At 38.9% G+C, this 18125-nt stretch overlaps 1 protein-coding gene across 8 annotated transcripts in view; it reads left to right on the top strand.

The window, feature by feature from the left end:
* EVI5 (ecotropic viral integration site 5) overlaps nt 1–18125 on the top strand; it is an 84394-nt gene that overhangs the window by 50578 nt on the left and 15691 nt on the right. For all 8 annotated transcript variants that reach the window (XM_075098123.1, XM_075098126.1, XM_075098125.1 and 5 more), the window contains one exon: nt 10529–10624. In XM_075098123.1, the coding sequence (XP_074954224.1) occupies nt 10529–10624 (96 nt within the window). The remainder of the gene's footprint in view (nt 1–10528; nt 10625–18125) is intronic.

Here is an 18125-nt window from a genome sequence, read left to right as displayed (position 1 = left end):
CCTTGTTCTTTGTGTCCTACTAAAAGTGCATTTCAAGTTCCAGTCTTTTTGGTGTTCTTAGATGATCACCTGTTAATGATTTCTTGATCTGTAGTCTTAGTAAGATTCTTCATTTTGTGCACAAATGAGAATGGCTGAGCTTTCGTTGTGCACAGTCTGGAGTATGTAGTCATTCTGCGGCTGTGGTTCATGTTTCTGATTTAATGAGTTTGCCCTGTTAGTTTTTTTGTGAACTATTGATCTCAAACCTATACTAGCCTGGAATGCAACTTCTTCAGTTGTGAAATACAGGTTTTGAGCGTCAACTGTATAAAGACATTTAAAACAAGAGTGGTTTAGTAGAATTAAGTTCCTCTAAGGTCAATTTAGTTATTTTTGACACTCTAGATGTGATTTGAAATGCTTTTACTGGGCTGTGACAGATTTATTTTTTTTAAGATTCTGTAAGCAAATAGATATTTTTGACCAATGTGTTTTGCCAGCAAAGATGAAACTTCAGATCAAAACTTCCTTTTTGGGTACTCATGCTCAAAGGCCTCAAACACCTGCACCAAAAAAAAGTAACAATGGAGTTGGAAAGCCTTAACTCCCAAAGCTTGTAAACTATAAAACATGCAACTGATAATAGAGCTTAAACAAAAGCCGCTTTTTAAGGAAATTGAAAATCTAGATAACTTCTTCCTCAGAGGAAAAGGAGCTGCCTCCCGTTGTCTCCCATTCAGCTTGTCACTAGAGTTGCCGTGACCTGATGTGGGGAGCAGAGAGCCTTTTAATCTGGACTTGCCTTAATGACTTTAGGGGGGATATTTAATACCATAAACACGTTTAGCCATCTTGGAGCATAGATGTCAGTCTCGAAGAAACTGTGCCTTTACCTTGGAGCATCACAAATGGGTCTGCTTGTCATATTGTTTCAAAGCTGATAGAGATGAAGGGAGGAAGTTAACTTACCACATAACCTTCCTTTTTTTGAGGGGGATGGTGCTTTTCTAAGAAGCTCTAGGGATTCAGTGCCAGGTCCGCATGTTCCATAGCAATGCTTAACCTGAACTGCACAGTTTATTCTTTTGAATGCTCATGTAGGTGTAGGTGCAAGACATCAGTGTTAAATTTGTAACGCAGAGTATCACTACTCCCACGTACGAACTGATCTGATGTTAAGCACAAAAATGCTAGATTTAAATCACAGTTTCTGGGTTACCTCTTAGTTTTGGTTAGTAATAATGACAGAGGGGGTGAAGGAGATAGAAGTTTATCATTAAATGGTAGATCTAATTCTGCAGCAAGGTGTCAGTTCATTACGATGTTAGGAAGTTATTTTTTTTATATATTCTGAATGTTATCTTCTCTTGGTCAGGCATTCAGTTCCCGATGGTAAGCTTTTAAACTTTTGTGTAAGCATACTGAAGTGCAAAGAGTAGTCCAATATGTGATAGATATTCTTAAACAAAAGAAATGTGTGAGTCATTCCTTAGCCAAAATAACACAAAATTGAAGTGTAACCGAAGTTTAACTTCAGCCGCACGTACCTAAGCCCCAGAAAGGACAAAGAAAAACCCTGAAGTTATGTGTAAACAAGAGTTTACTCTGTCAGCCTTTCCTCTTCTGTCCTCTCCTTATTTTTCCCTCACTTGCCAGTTCAGCTTAAAACACTTGGGAAGCAAATGTGACTTGGAAGTATTTAGGCAGGTTTCTGGGCTTTAGGCAGGACATTTGAGCAAGTAATTAACAAATTAAGGGTGGAATTTGGATGGCTGGGCTGCTATGTTTTGTACCTCCACTCTGGGGAGAAGCTGTTCTCTTCAATAGGATATGTTCTACTTTCTCACAAAGGTTAGAGGTTCATGTCCTAGAACTAAATTACTTGTTTTGGCCAAGTTATGTGCACTCTCTGACCCCTTTTGTCCTGTCTTTTTGTTAGATACAGAGAGCCAGGACTAAGGAATGGATATTGTCTCCCTTTATGTCTATAGTCATTCAGCAAAACCTCAGGTTTGTTTCCTTAGGGAATTAGTCTTTCCTGTTTGCAGCTGAACTGGTCTGATAGCTTCAAACTGCAACAAGCAAATGCTTTTAACTTCTTAATATAAGCCTTTAAAATCCTTCTGTTTTTAGCTTGTGTGTGCTTTCCTAAAGCTGCCAAGAAGGGTCTACCAAGCATCGCTACGCTTCTGGCCGAATAGCAAGTATTTCTTCTGATCGCGTATGGGCAGCCCTGTTGGTCTCTTGGTGGTGTTCTGTAGTTGTCTTTTTCTTTTTTTTTAAAAAAAAAAAAGCTTTCCCTGCAATAGTTGAATGCAGGACAGACTAAATGAGAGAAAAAGAGGCTTTAGAGAATTTGAGGCAAGGTTAAATCAGTTACAGGCTAGAGTCAATCAGCTGGCTAGGGTAAGGAGCACTAGGCCAGTGGAAGTGTAGACGGAATGAGGAAGCAGAGCTGGGTGAGCTGCAGCCTCTGCTCTGCAGCTTAATCCCTCTCCCTCCATCTCTGTTCAGGCTGGTGACTTGTAGCATCCTCTGAAAATTATCCATGGCTGGTTTGGGTTGGGGAGGTGCAGAGCACATGTGTAATACAGAAACGTGTTTTTCAGGTCTGAGAAATCTTAAAGCAAAAAATATCTAAGAATTAATTCTTCTCTTTGTTAGGCTGATCTGGACAGGGGATAACATCACTTCCTCCTGATGTGTTTCCTGGAAGATTCAAAGAACTTTGTCACACTTACCCTATCTCTAACCATGTTAAAGCTGCTTTGAGAACAACTGTAAAGGAAATCCATGATTGTGCTAGTTCTCTCCCCCACGGTTTAAACTTTTAGCACTATTTCGTTAGAATGAAGCCTTTCTATGACCTCTGTTTAATAACTTTTCCAAGTACTGACTGTTGAGTAAAGACATTGTTTCCATCTTTTCAAATTACAGGAAACTTTTTTTCTCTTATCAATAGTGGTGTGTGATGTTAGTGATGTGTTTTTTGAAAGTCTAGAATGAGTCACTGTAAAGTCACTGAAAGGACACTAGTTACCACATTTACCCTTCTGAATAAACTTCATTTACATTTTTAATGCAGTGTTTTTTTGCCACAGAGTAAGAATTTAAAAGCCTCCACTGAAAAGAGGATGAGACAGATTGTTGCCAAGTAAATATTTCTAAGTCAGAAAAAGATCAAACTAAGGGTGTTAGGGAAATGTCCTACCCTCTAGATATTTTTAGTAAAGAAGATGCACTGTTATCTGAAGAACAGCAACTGTCTGGTGTGGCTTTTGGCTGCCTATAAAATCATTGGTTTTGTTTTTCTGTGTTTCTAAGTTTGTAGTTATTGAAGCGAAGACAACCCTAGATGCTTTCTTATTATTTAAAATGGTCTCTTGTTGATACTTATTTCTTTTCCTAATCTGATGGGAACATCAGGAGTGTTTTAGAAAACTTTGCTTGTGCTCCTCTTGGGATAAAACACCTGCAACTGAAATTTGATTACACGGATCTTCTGTATCTTATACTTAGACCTTTCTTGGTCAAGCAGTAAAAGCAGGGTTAAGGCTTCCAATGTGTTCCAGGTGGTTTCCATTTATTTCTTGTGTATTTTATTATTTAAACTTCATGTTATCGTGACTACTGTACTTGATTTTTGGGAAGTACTATACCATAATGGTTTCAGGTGTTTAAGATCAGCATTCTTTGAAGCAGTCTGTCCCTGCACGTTTGTGTTGCCAGCTGTGCGTCCTGGTCCTGTGCTGACTGAGTTTGGAAGGCCTCTGCATGCTCAGTAGTTCTTGGTAGGCATCAGGTGTTTCTTGAGACTAGCTGCTCCTGCTTCTGAAGGTACAGAAAAGCTGCTGTTCTCTTAGAAAGCCAGACAAAGGAGGGTTTAAGTACAATACTAAACTGTGAATCTCAACTGATACTTTTGGTGGGCAGAATGCTTCCTCATTTTAAGAAGCAAATTTTTGGGGAACAGATTTTTCTTCTCAGGAGCTCTCAGTATAGATCTTGGTATGCATGCACGTACAGTAACTCTGCTACTTTAGAGCAGGATGAGAGAGCTGAGACCTTCCAAAACTGAAGGGCCTTAAGTGTGTTCTGGTTTAGCAGCTGGGTTTTCATTTGATCTGTACGGCTTATTTCCTGCTCTGCTGCCTGAGCTACTCCCTCTCTATATGCAGCCTCCGACGCAGGAGGCTGGATTGCATATTGGCTGCTTGCATCGTAACAAGTACCTCTTCCTCGAGCAGAGGTGATACCTGGCCAGTTGGGTGTTTGTTTCCCTGATACAGGGTTTTCTAACCCTGTTAGTGCTGGTGGAGGTGGTCTGTTGGAAGAGAAAACTCCCTCCAGACTTATTAATCTTCAAAAGTAGCAAAATCAAGATGGTGGATCTTTAATTACAGTGTAATGCCAACTGGCATAGATTTTTTTTTTTTTCTGACAAACCCTTCTGGGAGGAGAAGGTAGGCACTGCAGTGGTGCCAATGTGCAGGAGCAGTATCCCAGGGAAATGGATGTAGAGATTCATTCACACCTGACTGTGGAGCTTTTTTGAACAAAATTCCTAGATTCCAGAATTTGCTAGCTTTTGTTATTTTGCTAATCCGATAACATGCACACGTTGCTTATTGATATGTTATCTGGCTCTCTCACTATATGTGAATTTAAAACTTAAAATAGCTATTATTCGCCTAGAGACTGGCAGGTCGTCTTTGTGTCGTGACCTCCCCAAATACCACAGATGTTCTGTAATACTGCTTCCCCCAAAAAAGAAAAAAACCCCACATCCTATATGTATAATCTTAGATTTGTTTAAAAAACCCATGAAGAGAGAGATTACTAATTGCTTATGCTATTTTCTTTCAAAGGTGTGATGTTCATACTTCAAACACTTGAAAATTGTAAGTGGAGTCTTAACATTCGCTTTTGAACCGATACGGTTAGATCAACTGATCAAGTGTTTTCTTCAGAACTACAGAACTACTCAAGCACAGTAGCACAAAACTATTCAAGCACAGTACAAAACCAATGCAGAGTGAAATGTCCCGTTCCTACTGAAGTAAATGCTGCAACAGGAAACATTTAATTAAATCAACTCAAGCTACATGAAAGCAACTTAATTTTACATATGTCAGTGGGGCTGCCTAATAACTTATGGTGCGGCCTCACCTTGGAATACTGTGTGCAGTTCTAGGCCCTGCAATTCCAGAAGGATGTGAAGGTCCTTGAATGCTTCCAGAGGAGAGTGACAACGCTGGCGACAGGGCTGGAAGACGTGTCCCGTGAGGAGCAGTTAAGGGTTTTGTGCTTGTCTAGTTTGGAGAAAAGGAGGCTGAGAGATGACCTCGTTGCTCTCCACAGCTTCTGGAGGGGACATGGAGAGGGAGGTGCTGAGCTCTTCTCCCTGGTATCCAGTAATAGGACGCCTGGGAAGGGTTCAAAGCTGGGTCGGGGGAGGTTTGGTCTGGACACAAGGAAGCGTTTCTTACCAAGAGGGTGGTCAAACACTGGCACAGGCTTCCCAGAGAGGCGGTCGATGCCCCTTTAGTAACATGCTTTAACTTTTGGTCAGCCTGGAATCAGTCAGGCGGTTGGACTAGATGGTCCTTGTAGGTCCCTTCCAACTGAAATAGTCTGTTCTGTTCTATTCTGAGGAAGCTGGACCAGTTTGCAGCCAGAGCACATGAAAATGTAATTTAATGGAAACAAAACCCTTAGATTTTAGGTATTTTAATAAATTGAAAGTTAAAGCCAGATTCAGAATATAGCAGGGCAGTTGGTGCCCTCTCTTCCTTGGTGATTTTACAGAAGACAGGTTTTACATCCTCTGCCCTTGAGCACCCTTAAAATTTAAGAGCATTGACATTAATTTGTTTTAGTTGTGAAAGACTTGCCCAATCAATCCATCCTAAAAGCATGTATTTTCCATGACATCTGCATAGCTAAACATTTGAAGCAAGAAGCTAGTGATAATAATGAAATTAGGATTGAAAAGAAAGGAGGATATCAATGTCCTGAATGTGGGCTCCGACCTCCCTGGCTACTGGGGTTGGACCATGGAGAGTGTAGGCTTCAGTCCTTTGGGCAAGTAGCCCTTTGTTGCCCAACTCAAGTTATCCTTTGATCTCAGTAGTTCAGCGTCCATCTGCCATAGCTGGTCCTTAGGCTGAGGTGGCTGAGGCCAGACAAGACTTGAATCCATATGAGACTGATTTCTTCCTGCCTGAGCCTAGAAACCTCAACTTATCCTGTTGGACCCTTAGGAGGAGAAATGAATTAATCTTCTTTAGAGGGTTATGATACCTGGAAGCAAAATGAAGGATGGCAGCAGTAGACTAGGAAGAGTGGAAAACTAGGAAGAGTTGCTTCTCCTGAGAAGCAACTGAATGATGAAGGGCTAAATGTTATTCTTAGAAGATTATTATCTTCAGTTGCCCTGCAGTACATCAACTAAGTAAATGCAGCAGCCATATCCTGCAGATAGTGGGCTGAAGATTAAATCCATCAGTGTTATTGTCAAAGGTCCTTACCTTTTTGTTTCAGTTCCATCCAGTGCCTGTTGTGTCTTGGCTTTTCAGTTTGTCCCATTTTCTTGTCACTTGCACCTGGCTAATTCCTGTCCCTCTGTTTCTTGGCCAGGTTTAATTTAGGTTCCGAACAAATGGTAACTCGATTAATCTCAGTTGCCTCATGGCTAGATCAGTCTCACGACTTAGGAATTACATCTGTATTTAATATGGTATTATATTTGAAATGGAAAAATGCAAGCTGAAGCTGCTCAAGCTTTCTTAGTTAAGCTACTAAACACAGTCCTTCATGCAGTTTCCATGGGTGCAGATACTGTTTGGAGCATGAGCGCGCTTGCTGTGTCTGGGGCTTTCACCAAGCACAGTGGCATATAGCTGTGCTTTGGCACTAACTGAATGTCACCTAGAGTTCTGAGGTACAAGTGGGAATCTAACCTGGGCGGGGGCAGAATATAGGGTTTGCTTTGCAGTGGCGGAGGTTTTCGCTATCTCGAGATGCACAGTCGCTGACAATACTCCTTAAAAGAGTCTCTAGGATGATATTAAGATCACTTGATAAAAACAGTAAGAAATAAGTTTTTATGATAATCAGGAAGTAATAGATAATGTGTCGTATAATCTAAGGTAGGCTGAGAAGCCAATCTAGAATGATGGAATTTTTGGGAGAAAGTAATCTGTGGCAGATACTAACAGATAGTAGGGAAAGCTGTGAATATTGCTTTCTCTCACATTAAAAGGAGCTGCCATGTTGAGGTGTTTCCTGCCAACAATTTTTCTTTTTGATTTCTGTCAAGCTACCCTAATGAAAAACTAGTGTTAGAAAAAACTACTACCAAATTTAAGTTGCTGACATTAAGTTTGCCTTTGATCAACAAATGCTCATCAGAAGCTGGAAGTTGCTAGAAAGTAATCTGAACTTCATGCAAATATGAAACGTGACTGGAAAGTGAAATAATTTTGCAGATCATAGTAATATTTTGTACTTGTATGAAAATAAATATAGGTATTGATAAAGAAATATCAATCTCTTGTCACAGTTTTAAAGAATGTGGGGTAACTTAAAGATCATAATCTGACAGATAAAACTACTTATAAAATACGTGGTTTGGTTCATTTGAAATATGTAAACTTTCAGCTGTCTACTTATTAATTATCCTCTAAATTAGATGATTTTGGTAAGACTTAAATACTTTAATGCTACAGTGTCTGCCCCCTGCAGCTGTTTTCTAGTGGTTTGCTATTGCACCTGCATGAGTGACTAAATTCATGGCATGATCAACTTAGCCTATTAAAGAAAAAAACTAGACTATATCTTTGTTGCTCAGAGTGACAAACAGCAGCTATGAAATGGACTCAGATACCTTGCCCTAAAATTTCTCCTATGTTGTTCTTCCCATTTAGCCACTGTAGAAAGACTTTGTAGCTTATAGAACATGGGCTTGCTTAGTTAGCTAGGAGCATCTGACTTCTGTTGCAGCCAGTTAAAAGGATCAGCTTCTGACCTCTAGTGTTTTGAATGTCGCAAGAGGAAGTTACAGCATGACTTTTCTTTGAAAAGTAAGTTTGTAGAAAATGACATTGCAGGGTTCCTTTTTTGTGCTAAATGCGTTTTTGTGAATTGTCAGCTCTACAAAATCTGTAAGTTCTGAAAGGAAAACTGAAACTTATTTGCCTTTTCCTAATAATGAGGATCTTGCAAGCCAGGCTTATGCCCTATATTCAGCTCCGCCTGACTGGAGCAAGAGTCAGTTCTTCCATGAGCTAATTTACATGCCAAATTATTCTGTAATATCTGCATTAACTTTACAGTGTTTATGGAATAAAAAGTAACAGTAAAAGCACTTAAACATAACTGAAGTGTGTAACTCCCAGTATTGTGTATACTCTATATGGTGTCCACTATCAGCTTTCAGCTATTTGTGCAGTGCCAAACTGAAGCTAGTAAATGTTACTGCTTCTGCTGTTCATTAATATCCACTTAACTTAGGATTGCCTGTTTCATGTCCTCTTGTGCATCCAGTTTGAATGTAAGTGCAGCTCTTTATGTACTTTCATTTTAAAAGGGCTGTGGCACCTATCTTCTACTTATAACAACATCTTGCTTTACTCTTGCTGTTTGATACTAGAGTGTATGGTTAAGTTGTAATTCGGAGTCCACAGAACAGGAGGCTTAAATGAAAAAGTCAGGGTTTCAGACAGAGGGAAAGGACTCAGACAAGCATTTCTCCCATATATTCCTGCTGCCACAAGATATCAAGTCATGTTCATTGTCTGGGATCTTAGCTTCTGACAGCAATGAAGCTTTTTCTATATACAGATGTAAAGAGCATTGGTTTTGGTCTGCAGGTTATGTTGCTTCTGTTTTGGTTTTTCCAATACCAACAGTCATGCTTGTAAAGAGAGATGATGGGTTTGTGGTGGTGTTTTAAGCCTATTTAGGACAGGAACAATTAGTAATGTTGTTAATATTAATGATTTCTTGTGAATTTGAGCCATAGGCTACCTTGGAAACTACGTTCGAGATGGAAATATGCATTAAAGGATCTTCTGCCTCCCTGCTGCAGATTCTGTGAATTAATAGTGGATATGACAAAGTTGTTTTTCAAGTAATATAGTAATGCATATCTTGCTGCAAGAAAAACAAAGTCTGAAATTAGAGAAATTGCTTTGAGATTGCCAGCACTGATGGTGCTCAAGGTTGTTCATGCAGCAAAAGGGTTTGGAAGGTGGTATATTGTCCCTCCCCCTAAAGTCCTGGGACGTGCTCTGTCCTGATGTTGGTATTTCAGAGGGATGTTTTAAAAGAACCTCTTAGTTAAAGCTTTTTGTCTTGTATTTTGAAGAACTGTTGATAAAAGGTATTTAAATTCTGTTTGCAGATGACTTTGAACTTGCCTGTTATTAACTGTTTGCTTTCTTCAAGTATAATTAAAATTTCAGCAAAATGAGCTGCAAGTAGAAAAAACCAGATATTCCCATTACATTTATATTTCTGTAATACATTGGATGTAGGTGACTTACAGTCATGGTAAAGATTTATATAAAATCAAGGTGTTTCTGTCTTCTAAAGCTGGCGGCTGCTTCAGAAATTACTCAGCTGAAAAAAAAAAAAACACCAAACAAACAAACAAAACCCCAACCAACACTGCTCTTGACTTGCTAGTAACAAACCGAAGACACGGGCTGCGTTCTCCGTTAAGGGTGGTTATTTATCTCAGATCTACCAAGTTTGGTTTAGTCACATCAGGATTCCCTGTAGAGACAAGCTGAGAGGTAATGTTGCAAGCATTCAAGTGCAGGTGACACCTCCCTGAGCATCTTGAAACTTAGGAGCTGTGCTTGGTTGACACATGAGGGAAATCTCCCATTCCTCTTCATGTCTGGCTTTTTTTACTTGCCAGTTTTTCTCCATACCTCTCACAGTATTGGTGCTAGGGGACGTACCTCTCTTCACTCATGCTCTCCAGAACTCCTATATGATAAATACCATGATATAATATATGTTACAACTTTTTTTAGGGGAGAAAAAACCTTGTCATATGTAGCATTTCCCAGTGCATGTCCTACCATGCAGGGAAAGAACATGTTATCTTTACTGTCGCTTGGAGACAAAGGGAAACTCCTTGTTACTAAATGAAAACTTTACATTAGTGAAAACAATGTACGCTAAGATATATTCCATATATTGACAGTGTTCTGTAGGGATGTTTTAATAAATTTCATATGCAACCTCATGGACTTTGGATGTGAATTCCACCTGTGAAGCCTCGTTAATTCTCCATGCTCCTCTGTGGAATCCTGCCTGTGCCATGGTTGGTATTGAGAGGGTCTGCTTGGTCCGAGCCACTGACGCCCCTAGATACCTGCTGTGACTTCAGCTGGATGAGGAGTGCTGGATGGTGTCTACGAATAGCTTCTGTTCGTGACAAAAATATGCAAACAGTTAAAATAAGATTATTTTTTTTAATATGGTATATCTGTGAATAATTTGAATAAGATTCTTTTTTTAACCACAACAGAAAGAAGAAGGAAAAATTCAAGGGCAGCTTAATAAATCTGATTCTAACCAGTACATCAGAGAACTGAAAGATCAGATAGCTGAGCTGCATCATGAGGTAAGTGATAAAATACTGCTGCCTCTGATCACTTGCACCTTTTGCCCTAGCCATTGTTTGTAGCAGGTTTTGCTTATCTAATAGCTATTACATCTCCAGTACCTGATTTTGCCAACATACATTATTTTAAATGGAGGCAATAAAACTAACTCTAATACGTGAATGTTGCTCTTATCCTGGGATGTAAGAGAACAAAAAATGGCTTAGTTGCTGATCTCATTTAATGTCAAATCATGTATTTATGATCCATCCTGGTTTTTCCCTTAATTTCATGGGTTGATCATATTTCACTGTGATGCATTTACTGCATTTGGAGCTGTGTGCATGAAAATAAGTCCCTTTATGTCTTTATTTGCTATAACTTTTAAGGCTAATTTAGTTAGAAACTAAACTGCATTTGTGCAAGTAGAAGAGGCCACATGTAGATTTTTGGTTCTTGCTGTTGTGAGGATAAATTTTACGTGATAGTATACTGAGATTGCTTAAAAAGAAAAAGGATGCTTGCTTAATATCAGTTAACAGATTTTTTTGAGTTTTAAACTGCCAAAACCTTCAACCTATGAAATTTCTGTCTTCAAACTTCCTCGCTTTAATAGCTGTAGTAACTTTCTGTTAGTTCAAAAGATTGGGTCCTGCAACCAAAATGGCTTATGTAACTGCTGTGCTCTCTGGCTCATTTCAGTTCATCCTGCATTGTGAAGAAATGTCTTTACCTAATACTACACTGTGTGCAAAATGCTCAGTCATCTTTGCATTGTACTCTGCTTCTGTTTCCATACACCTTCTAATACTCAGCTCTGATGGTGTCGCTTAAAACCGTAGCATCACAGAGCAATTAATCCTAATTATTTGTTGCCTTTTTGCTTTTGTTAAACACATCCTTTCTTTATTTGAGTGCAGGTAGTGTTTTCACAAGTCTTAGTGGATCCAACCTTTCAGGACCAATCCCTTCAGAGTTGTAACATTGTGGAGGATCTGGGAATGCTGCCTATGCTATAGATTAATAGTCTCTAGGGCCATCAGTCCAGCACAGTTACCAATCATTAAGGTCACTTAAAAACAAATTTAAAAATCAGTAACCTGGTGTTTTCCATTAAAGGACTATAACTAGCTTGCTTCACTCCTTATGAGAAAGTAAGTTTCTTGTAGAACTCCCAGAAAGCCAGATATTTTGTATTTTGAATAAATAAGGCACTGTACTGACTCCTTCCCCTGCTCAGTGTAGGTTTAAAAGGTAAGAAACCACTTGTCTGGAGGAAAAGTAGAATTTTTGATGGAAAGCTGTTGCATAATTTTCTCCGTACAAGCACTTTCATATGCCTGGCTGAGCAACCCAATTGTCAAAGACGTACAATTGTGTATGTGTTTAATGCGTACAAGTTTATGTGAACAGATTGGAATGAAGACAAGGTTCATTAGCTGACAGAACAAAGATCATTGACTAATACCGGTGATTCCTAAACAGTTCAGTCTAGACAGATCTTTATTAGCATTTCAATTTGACTGAAAGAAAGTATCAGCTAGGGAGAATACAAATTTCAACAGTAGTAGAGTTTTAAGTAATTCCATGTAGAAGAGCACTCCTCTTCCAGATGTGTGCTGCTTTGTGGCTAATTTTTAATTTCCAAATGAGGTAGACACTATAGAAATGAGGTATCTCATTCTAGGGTAGATAGTAGGAAGAAACTCTGTGTAGTAGACAAGTTCTACCTTGGCAACATTTCTGAGTGCTTCCTTACACAGAATTTCTTAAAGCCTGGAAGTCCTTTTTTACTAATTACTTTTCCCCCTTTACTGTTACGTATCTATTTGTCTAGTTTTTAAACAGAAACTTGGGAAGGAAAGTAATACTTCATGCACAATCCTTTGTTTTGAGCATAACCCACTGGGCCGATTTTGAGATAATTTAAGGTTAAGTCTCAGATGTATGTAGGTTAGTTGGTGCTAATAAATAATAGTCTTGGATTAACATAGCTGCTAAGTAAAGAACTTCCCTTGCATTGTTTCCTGAAACAGCGAAATCTGAATAAAATGGCAATAGCAAGAGGCAAAAATGTTTGCCCTCAACTGCTAAATATTAGGATTAGTATAATGTAGTTAATAACAAATAAACCATTTGGTTTTTTACATCTGCACTATAGTGTCTTCATGTGTAGATCCATTAATGGTCATGTTCTTTGCTTTTTGGCTAGCTGCTTTTTGATTCTACTTCTGCAAAAGCTAAAAACAAACGTTACAGATTTGCAAATTCATCTTCCTGAAGATAGGGTGATGGTGTATGTGACATGCTGACCACAACCTCCCAACTGGTTAGCATGTAAAAGGCACTGGTAAAGGAACAGAGTTCTTGGTGACTGCAAGGTTACCATCTAATGTGTTGTAATTGTGGAACTTTAATCTGGACATAAATTAATGCAAAAGTTACAGTTTAAGGTAGGGGTGGGATGGGTGCATGTAAAATGAGATTAAATGTCTTGGTATGGCCGTCAGTGTTGATTCTGCATATTGAACTTTTTTTTCTCTCCAGTAGTGCATTTTTACAGAAGTTCACATCAGAAGAATTGCAGGTTCTCCATCTCAAGGATGGAACAAAATAATGAACAGATCCTATATTGAATATAAGAAACCGCAAACTACATTTGTATTCTGGCCTTCTCATAAGCACAATTTCATGTCTTTGGCCAGCAATCTGAAGGCATGTGTTCCTTTATCAGTGGAACTTGGAGGAGCTAGGTACTTTAATTCTGTCCTGGGATACAGTCCATCAGATGGCGATGGTACCGAGATGTGGGAACAGCACAACCCACCCTAATCACAGAGTTCTAGTGAAAGGTCTGCTGTTCCAGCAGCGTTCGCAAGCCAGGCTAGTAGCCAGGGACAGGGTAAACCTAGAACACAGGTGAGGAACACCAGAGAAGGGCAAAGAAAGGGTGGTTATTGCTGCTTAGGGTGTAAAGCAGAATCCCCTCCACCAAAAGGCTGGGGGAGGCACTATGGCACAGGTGTGACAGGCTGCTGCTGTTAACACCTCTTGACTTTGTAGTGGAGGAAGGTTTGACCCTCAGATTTCAGATATTTCTCTCGCCTGTTCCAGTGTGGTAACACATCAGAACTCTGCCTATAATTTCAGATTATTATTTTTAGCAAGTTTAGGTAATACTTTCAAAAACTTCCAACCTATTGCCCTGTGTTGTAATCTGAGTCCATTGATGAATTTTTTGAGCTCAAAATTTTGCGTGCGTCTTAAATATGGTGCAGCTTGCAGCATAAAGGATAAATTTCATCTGCTTTTATTACTCATCTGGGAATAGTAATGCTACAGTCAGTCTTCAAATCATTATAAGAAGACTTATTTGTAGTAAATTCAAGTTGTTGTGTTCCTGTTACTGAGTGAAACTGCACGTACTGGAAACTGGTAGTATGGCATCCAAAACGGAACTGAAGAGGCACGCTGCTGTTAAATGCACAACGTAAATCACATCGAAAAAGATGATGCCTTTTTTCTTACTCTTCAAATAAGGTAAAATAACTAGAAATGGAATTACTGTGTTAGATTTTTTGGTTTGTTCTAACAAGATACCTGCCTGATTCCTCTTACACCTAACCAGTGGGTTTCTGTGGTACGGCAATCTGAATTGTATACTGAGTGCTTCACAGCAGGTCTCAAACTTGTATTTGATGAACACTTCAGGAGAGCAAACAGACAAAAGCTGGAGCCTTGAAAGCATTGTAACAAGACTTGTAGACTTCTGCTCTGTGCACACCATCTTAGGTCTACTCGCATGCAGCCCTTCATTTGCACCAACATGAGTAACCAAACATGGGTTAGAATCAAACTATTTAATATCATTTACATTACTGTGTAAAATGCTGAATTCATACTTAAAGCCATAGCTTCACTCAGAGTTCACATACACGTAAGTCAATTATCATTAACTTGCAATTTTAACCTTAGTAAATGTGTCAGTCATTTTTGTTAATTGCCTAGAAAGTCACTGACAGCTATCCTTTAATTTTTACACAACCTATCAACATTTGAAGAACAGCTGGTGCATAACGGAAGGATGCTCAGAGTGCAGTATTTCTAGTTAGCCAATAGCTAATCCTGTGAAAAGCTGTATTTAGTGCCAGATTAGTGCTGCACTTTCTTTCCTCCTTACTGGCTGAGGTGCTTTATTGGGTACAAAGCTGTTAGATGCTTATGCCTTACGGCTTTATTGTTGAAGACTGAAAGCTGTGTGAAAACCTGAAATTCTGAGGATTGTCACAGATTCAAACAGGAAGTCATGATGTAAACTTCTGTCAGAGCTTTTAATATGCACTAGACTTAGACTCTCTGCCTTTTCAGAAATTCGTGTCCCACTGCCATTTGTTCTTTTCATTAATTGAAATCTTTCCATCTAGCATTTTCTTCCTTCCTCCATTTTCATTCTGTTCTTAAAGCTATCTCTACAGCATTCTTGACTACTTCTAGCTTAGTAGGATTTTAACCTAAAATGCTTTTCCACTGTGCAGCCCCAATGGGCTGCAGCTTCTGTGAAACAACTTTGCTACTCTTGTCAGTACCTGTAGAAGGTTGGTTGCCCTGTCCTTGGCACAAGAGAAAGAAGGTCTGGTGAGCACTGGACTCTGTCACTTGGCCTTACAGTTAATGTGCTTTAACTGATGTAACATAAATGGCATGAGTATACAGGCACTGCAAGACTTATACTGTGGGTTACACACTCCCAGGCTGCATGAGGAGTGTTAGTGCTTCATAGAAGTTGCCTTTGATTAGACACTGAAATGTTAAGTGAAAGCAACTTTTGCGAAACCATTTCGACTATTCAAGAGAGTATCCTGCTTCAGTAGGTAGTACTGAAGTAAAGCAGTTACTGTATGTGGAAAAGAATACGTAGGCAGTTTGGACTGTTACGAGTTTCCATTAAGTAAAGTTGAAGGTTTAAGAAGAACTGGCTAAGATAAATCTTGAACTGGTTTTTACTCATTTCAACATAAATCACATACGCAGGAGGAGGTTCTTTGTAGTTTGCCACTCTTTGCTTTTAATTCAAGCTGAATGGAAATAAATGATTTATAAACTACTGAAGTTCTGCATTTCATGCACTACCCCTCTGTACATGCAGCCACTTATATATATTACACAGCAGCTGTCTCTGCTTCCTGTTGGATGTTGCAAGGCTTGTATGTGTTACCTAGATTACAGGAGTGGTACAAAAGATTAGAATTGACGTGCTTACCCACAAACTACACTGGCAGACCACAAGACACCTTTGGAGACAAAAGCAAGTGGTTTCCAGTCTTACAAACTTTGTGATTTAGGACTGCAGTGCTGAAGTTTAAATTGTATTTCAAGTGAAACTTTGTAAAGTTTGTCATACTGCTAGCTGATTTTTGTCTCTTGGAATGCTTTAATGAGTTTGTTTTGCTGTTAAATTTGAGTTTCTTATTTATATTACTACAGTATTTCAAATGTAGGCATGTTTTAACCTTTATGACAGTTTTCATATTGAAAGTGAAATTCTGCCTAATATGTATCCAGCCTCTACAACTTGGGATTGCGGAGCCTTATGCCATAAGTCTATGATTCTACTGTGCATTGGCCACCTGCATTAGGGGACAGCTTTGAGGGGGAGCAGCAGCATACAGTGCTTCCTGCACTTAGCGTGCATTTTTTTTCCTTAGAAAGCAGGAATATAGATGTTGAAGATAGCTCTTTAAAATCTGTTTTGTAATGTTTTCCTATATTTGAGGGATCTAGTAGTTGTTTTAGCTCAGAAGCAGTTCAAGAATACTCAGAGCTTAGTGATCTTTTTCTTTCCCTTTTTGACATATTATTTGGCATTTCTGACACTAAAAATATTCTTTATAATCCTGGCACTATTTGTTCTTTATCTATATTCCTAGGTTAAAAAAAAATTCCAGATAAAAGGTTTCAGAGGTCTATAGAGTCAAGGAGACTTGTGGAGGAGAGGAGGTGTTTTCTGGGAATTTACCGGCAATTTTTGTCTTAGATTTGAGTAGAGCCTTCAAAGAACACTGGGATGTTTCTTTCCTGTATCTCCTGCCATTCCCAGGGGACAAAAAATATTGACTGAATTAGGACTTGACTGAACTAATGCTAAAAGCATAATAAACACAAAGTTAGCAGGGAAAATAACTGAAGCAAAATAGCAACATTTGGAATAAACTGACTTGTTTCTTTGTGCCTTTGCTTTTGCTTCTCATACTGTTGTACCTTTGGTCTGGTCATCTTCAGCAGCCAGTGCCATTTGTGACCTTAAGGAGGAGGATCAGTTAACTCCTACTCATCAACTTTTGGTGTCTAGGTAACATTAGCGCATTGAAACAGTTGGGTTTTTTTAATCCAAGGAATTTTGAAGGGGGGGGGGGGGCATGGAAAATATTCCAACTGTAAGTGGGATGAAGATGGGTAGGGAGCATTGGTTCCCTTCTATTCTGGTGCAAGAATTAGGATCTTGAATGGAACTGGAGGTGTGTTGGGAAAAAACACTAGAGGATATGATTTTTGCAAATTTAAAAGATTAAACTCCTTTAGATCCAAAATCATTCCATATACTAAAATCCATGTTAATACATCTTGGAAAAAAAACCCTGCCTAAATTCATGGCGGGGGAAATGTAATCCCTGGAGATGCACAGATGTCCCATGTATAACTGAAAAATGGGCTATTTGCCGGAGTTTTGAGAAGAGTATTCTGGGAAAGTATTGCTACATATGTGCCTGTTGTTACATGCTTTCCCAGGCATCTGCTATTGACCAGTGTCAGAGGTGGAATATGGAGCTGTTTTCTCCTAGCTGTTCCTCTGTGATGAGACATACTCTTTAACAAAAAGATGCTTTTGAGAATGAGATATTTTGAGAGGAAGCAAGCATGATGATGTTTGCTAATGTGCAAATCTTGGTACTTGAATGAACAACAAAATCCTGATGTTAGTGTGGCGCGCTGTTCCAACAGTTGGAAAACACTCAGCAAACTGCCCATGTTAACAGTATTTCAGTATGGCTGATGGAAAATGACAAGACGACAGATGACTGGCGTGTTATTATTCCACCAAAAGAATTTTGTGGTGCTTTTAAAAGGCTATAATAGTAACTTTAAGTGAAATTCTGGTGATTAAGTTCTTGCATATTGACAATGCAGATAAGGGGATTTTTTTTAAGTATTTGCCATTTTCAGTATGTGAAAACTTGATGGCTATTCAAAGAAGTAGTGACCGCTAGTTCACTACTCTTCCATGCCCACGTACATATAGTTTATCTAGGAATTGATCTGATATTATGTTTTAAGAACCTAATGCAGTCAGTAAGATTCTGATATAGGTGTTATCTCACGGTCTGATCTTGCTCCTGGTGAGCTAACATTTTAAGATTGGCCTAATGAAAAGAGATATAAAAGTTGGAGATTAAATACTATGCTTTTAAAAGATTTTGCTAGTGTAAATAAAATTCAAGACACTTTAAGTAATTACTTTGAGGA

The sequence above is a fragment of the Phalacrocorax aristotelis genome, chromosome 6 (genome assembly GCF_949628215.1).
Source record: "Phalacrocorax aristotelis chromosome 6, bGulAri2.1, whole genome shotgun sequence".
In the NCBI taxonomy this organism is placed as follows: domain Eukaryota; kingdom Metazoa; phylum Chordata; class Aves; order Suliformes; family Phalacrocoracidae; genus Phalacrocorax; species Phalacrocorax aristotelis.
This window is presented reverse-complemented; position numbering and strand designations above follow the sequence as displayed.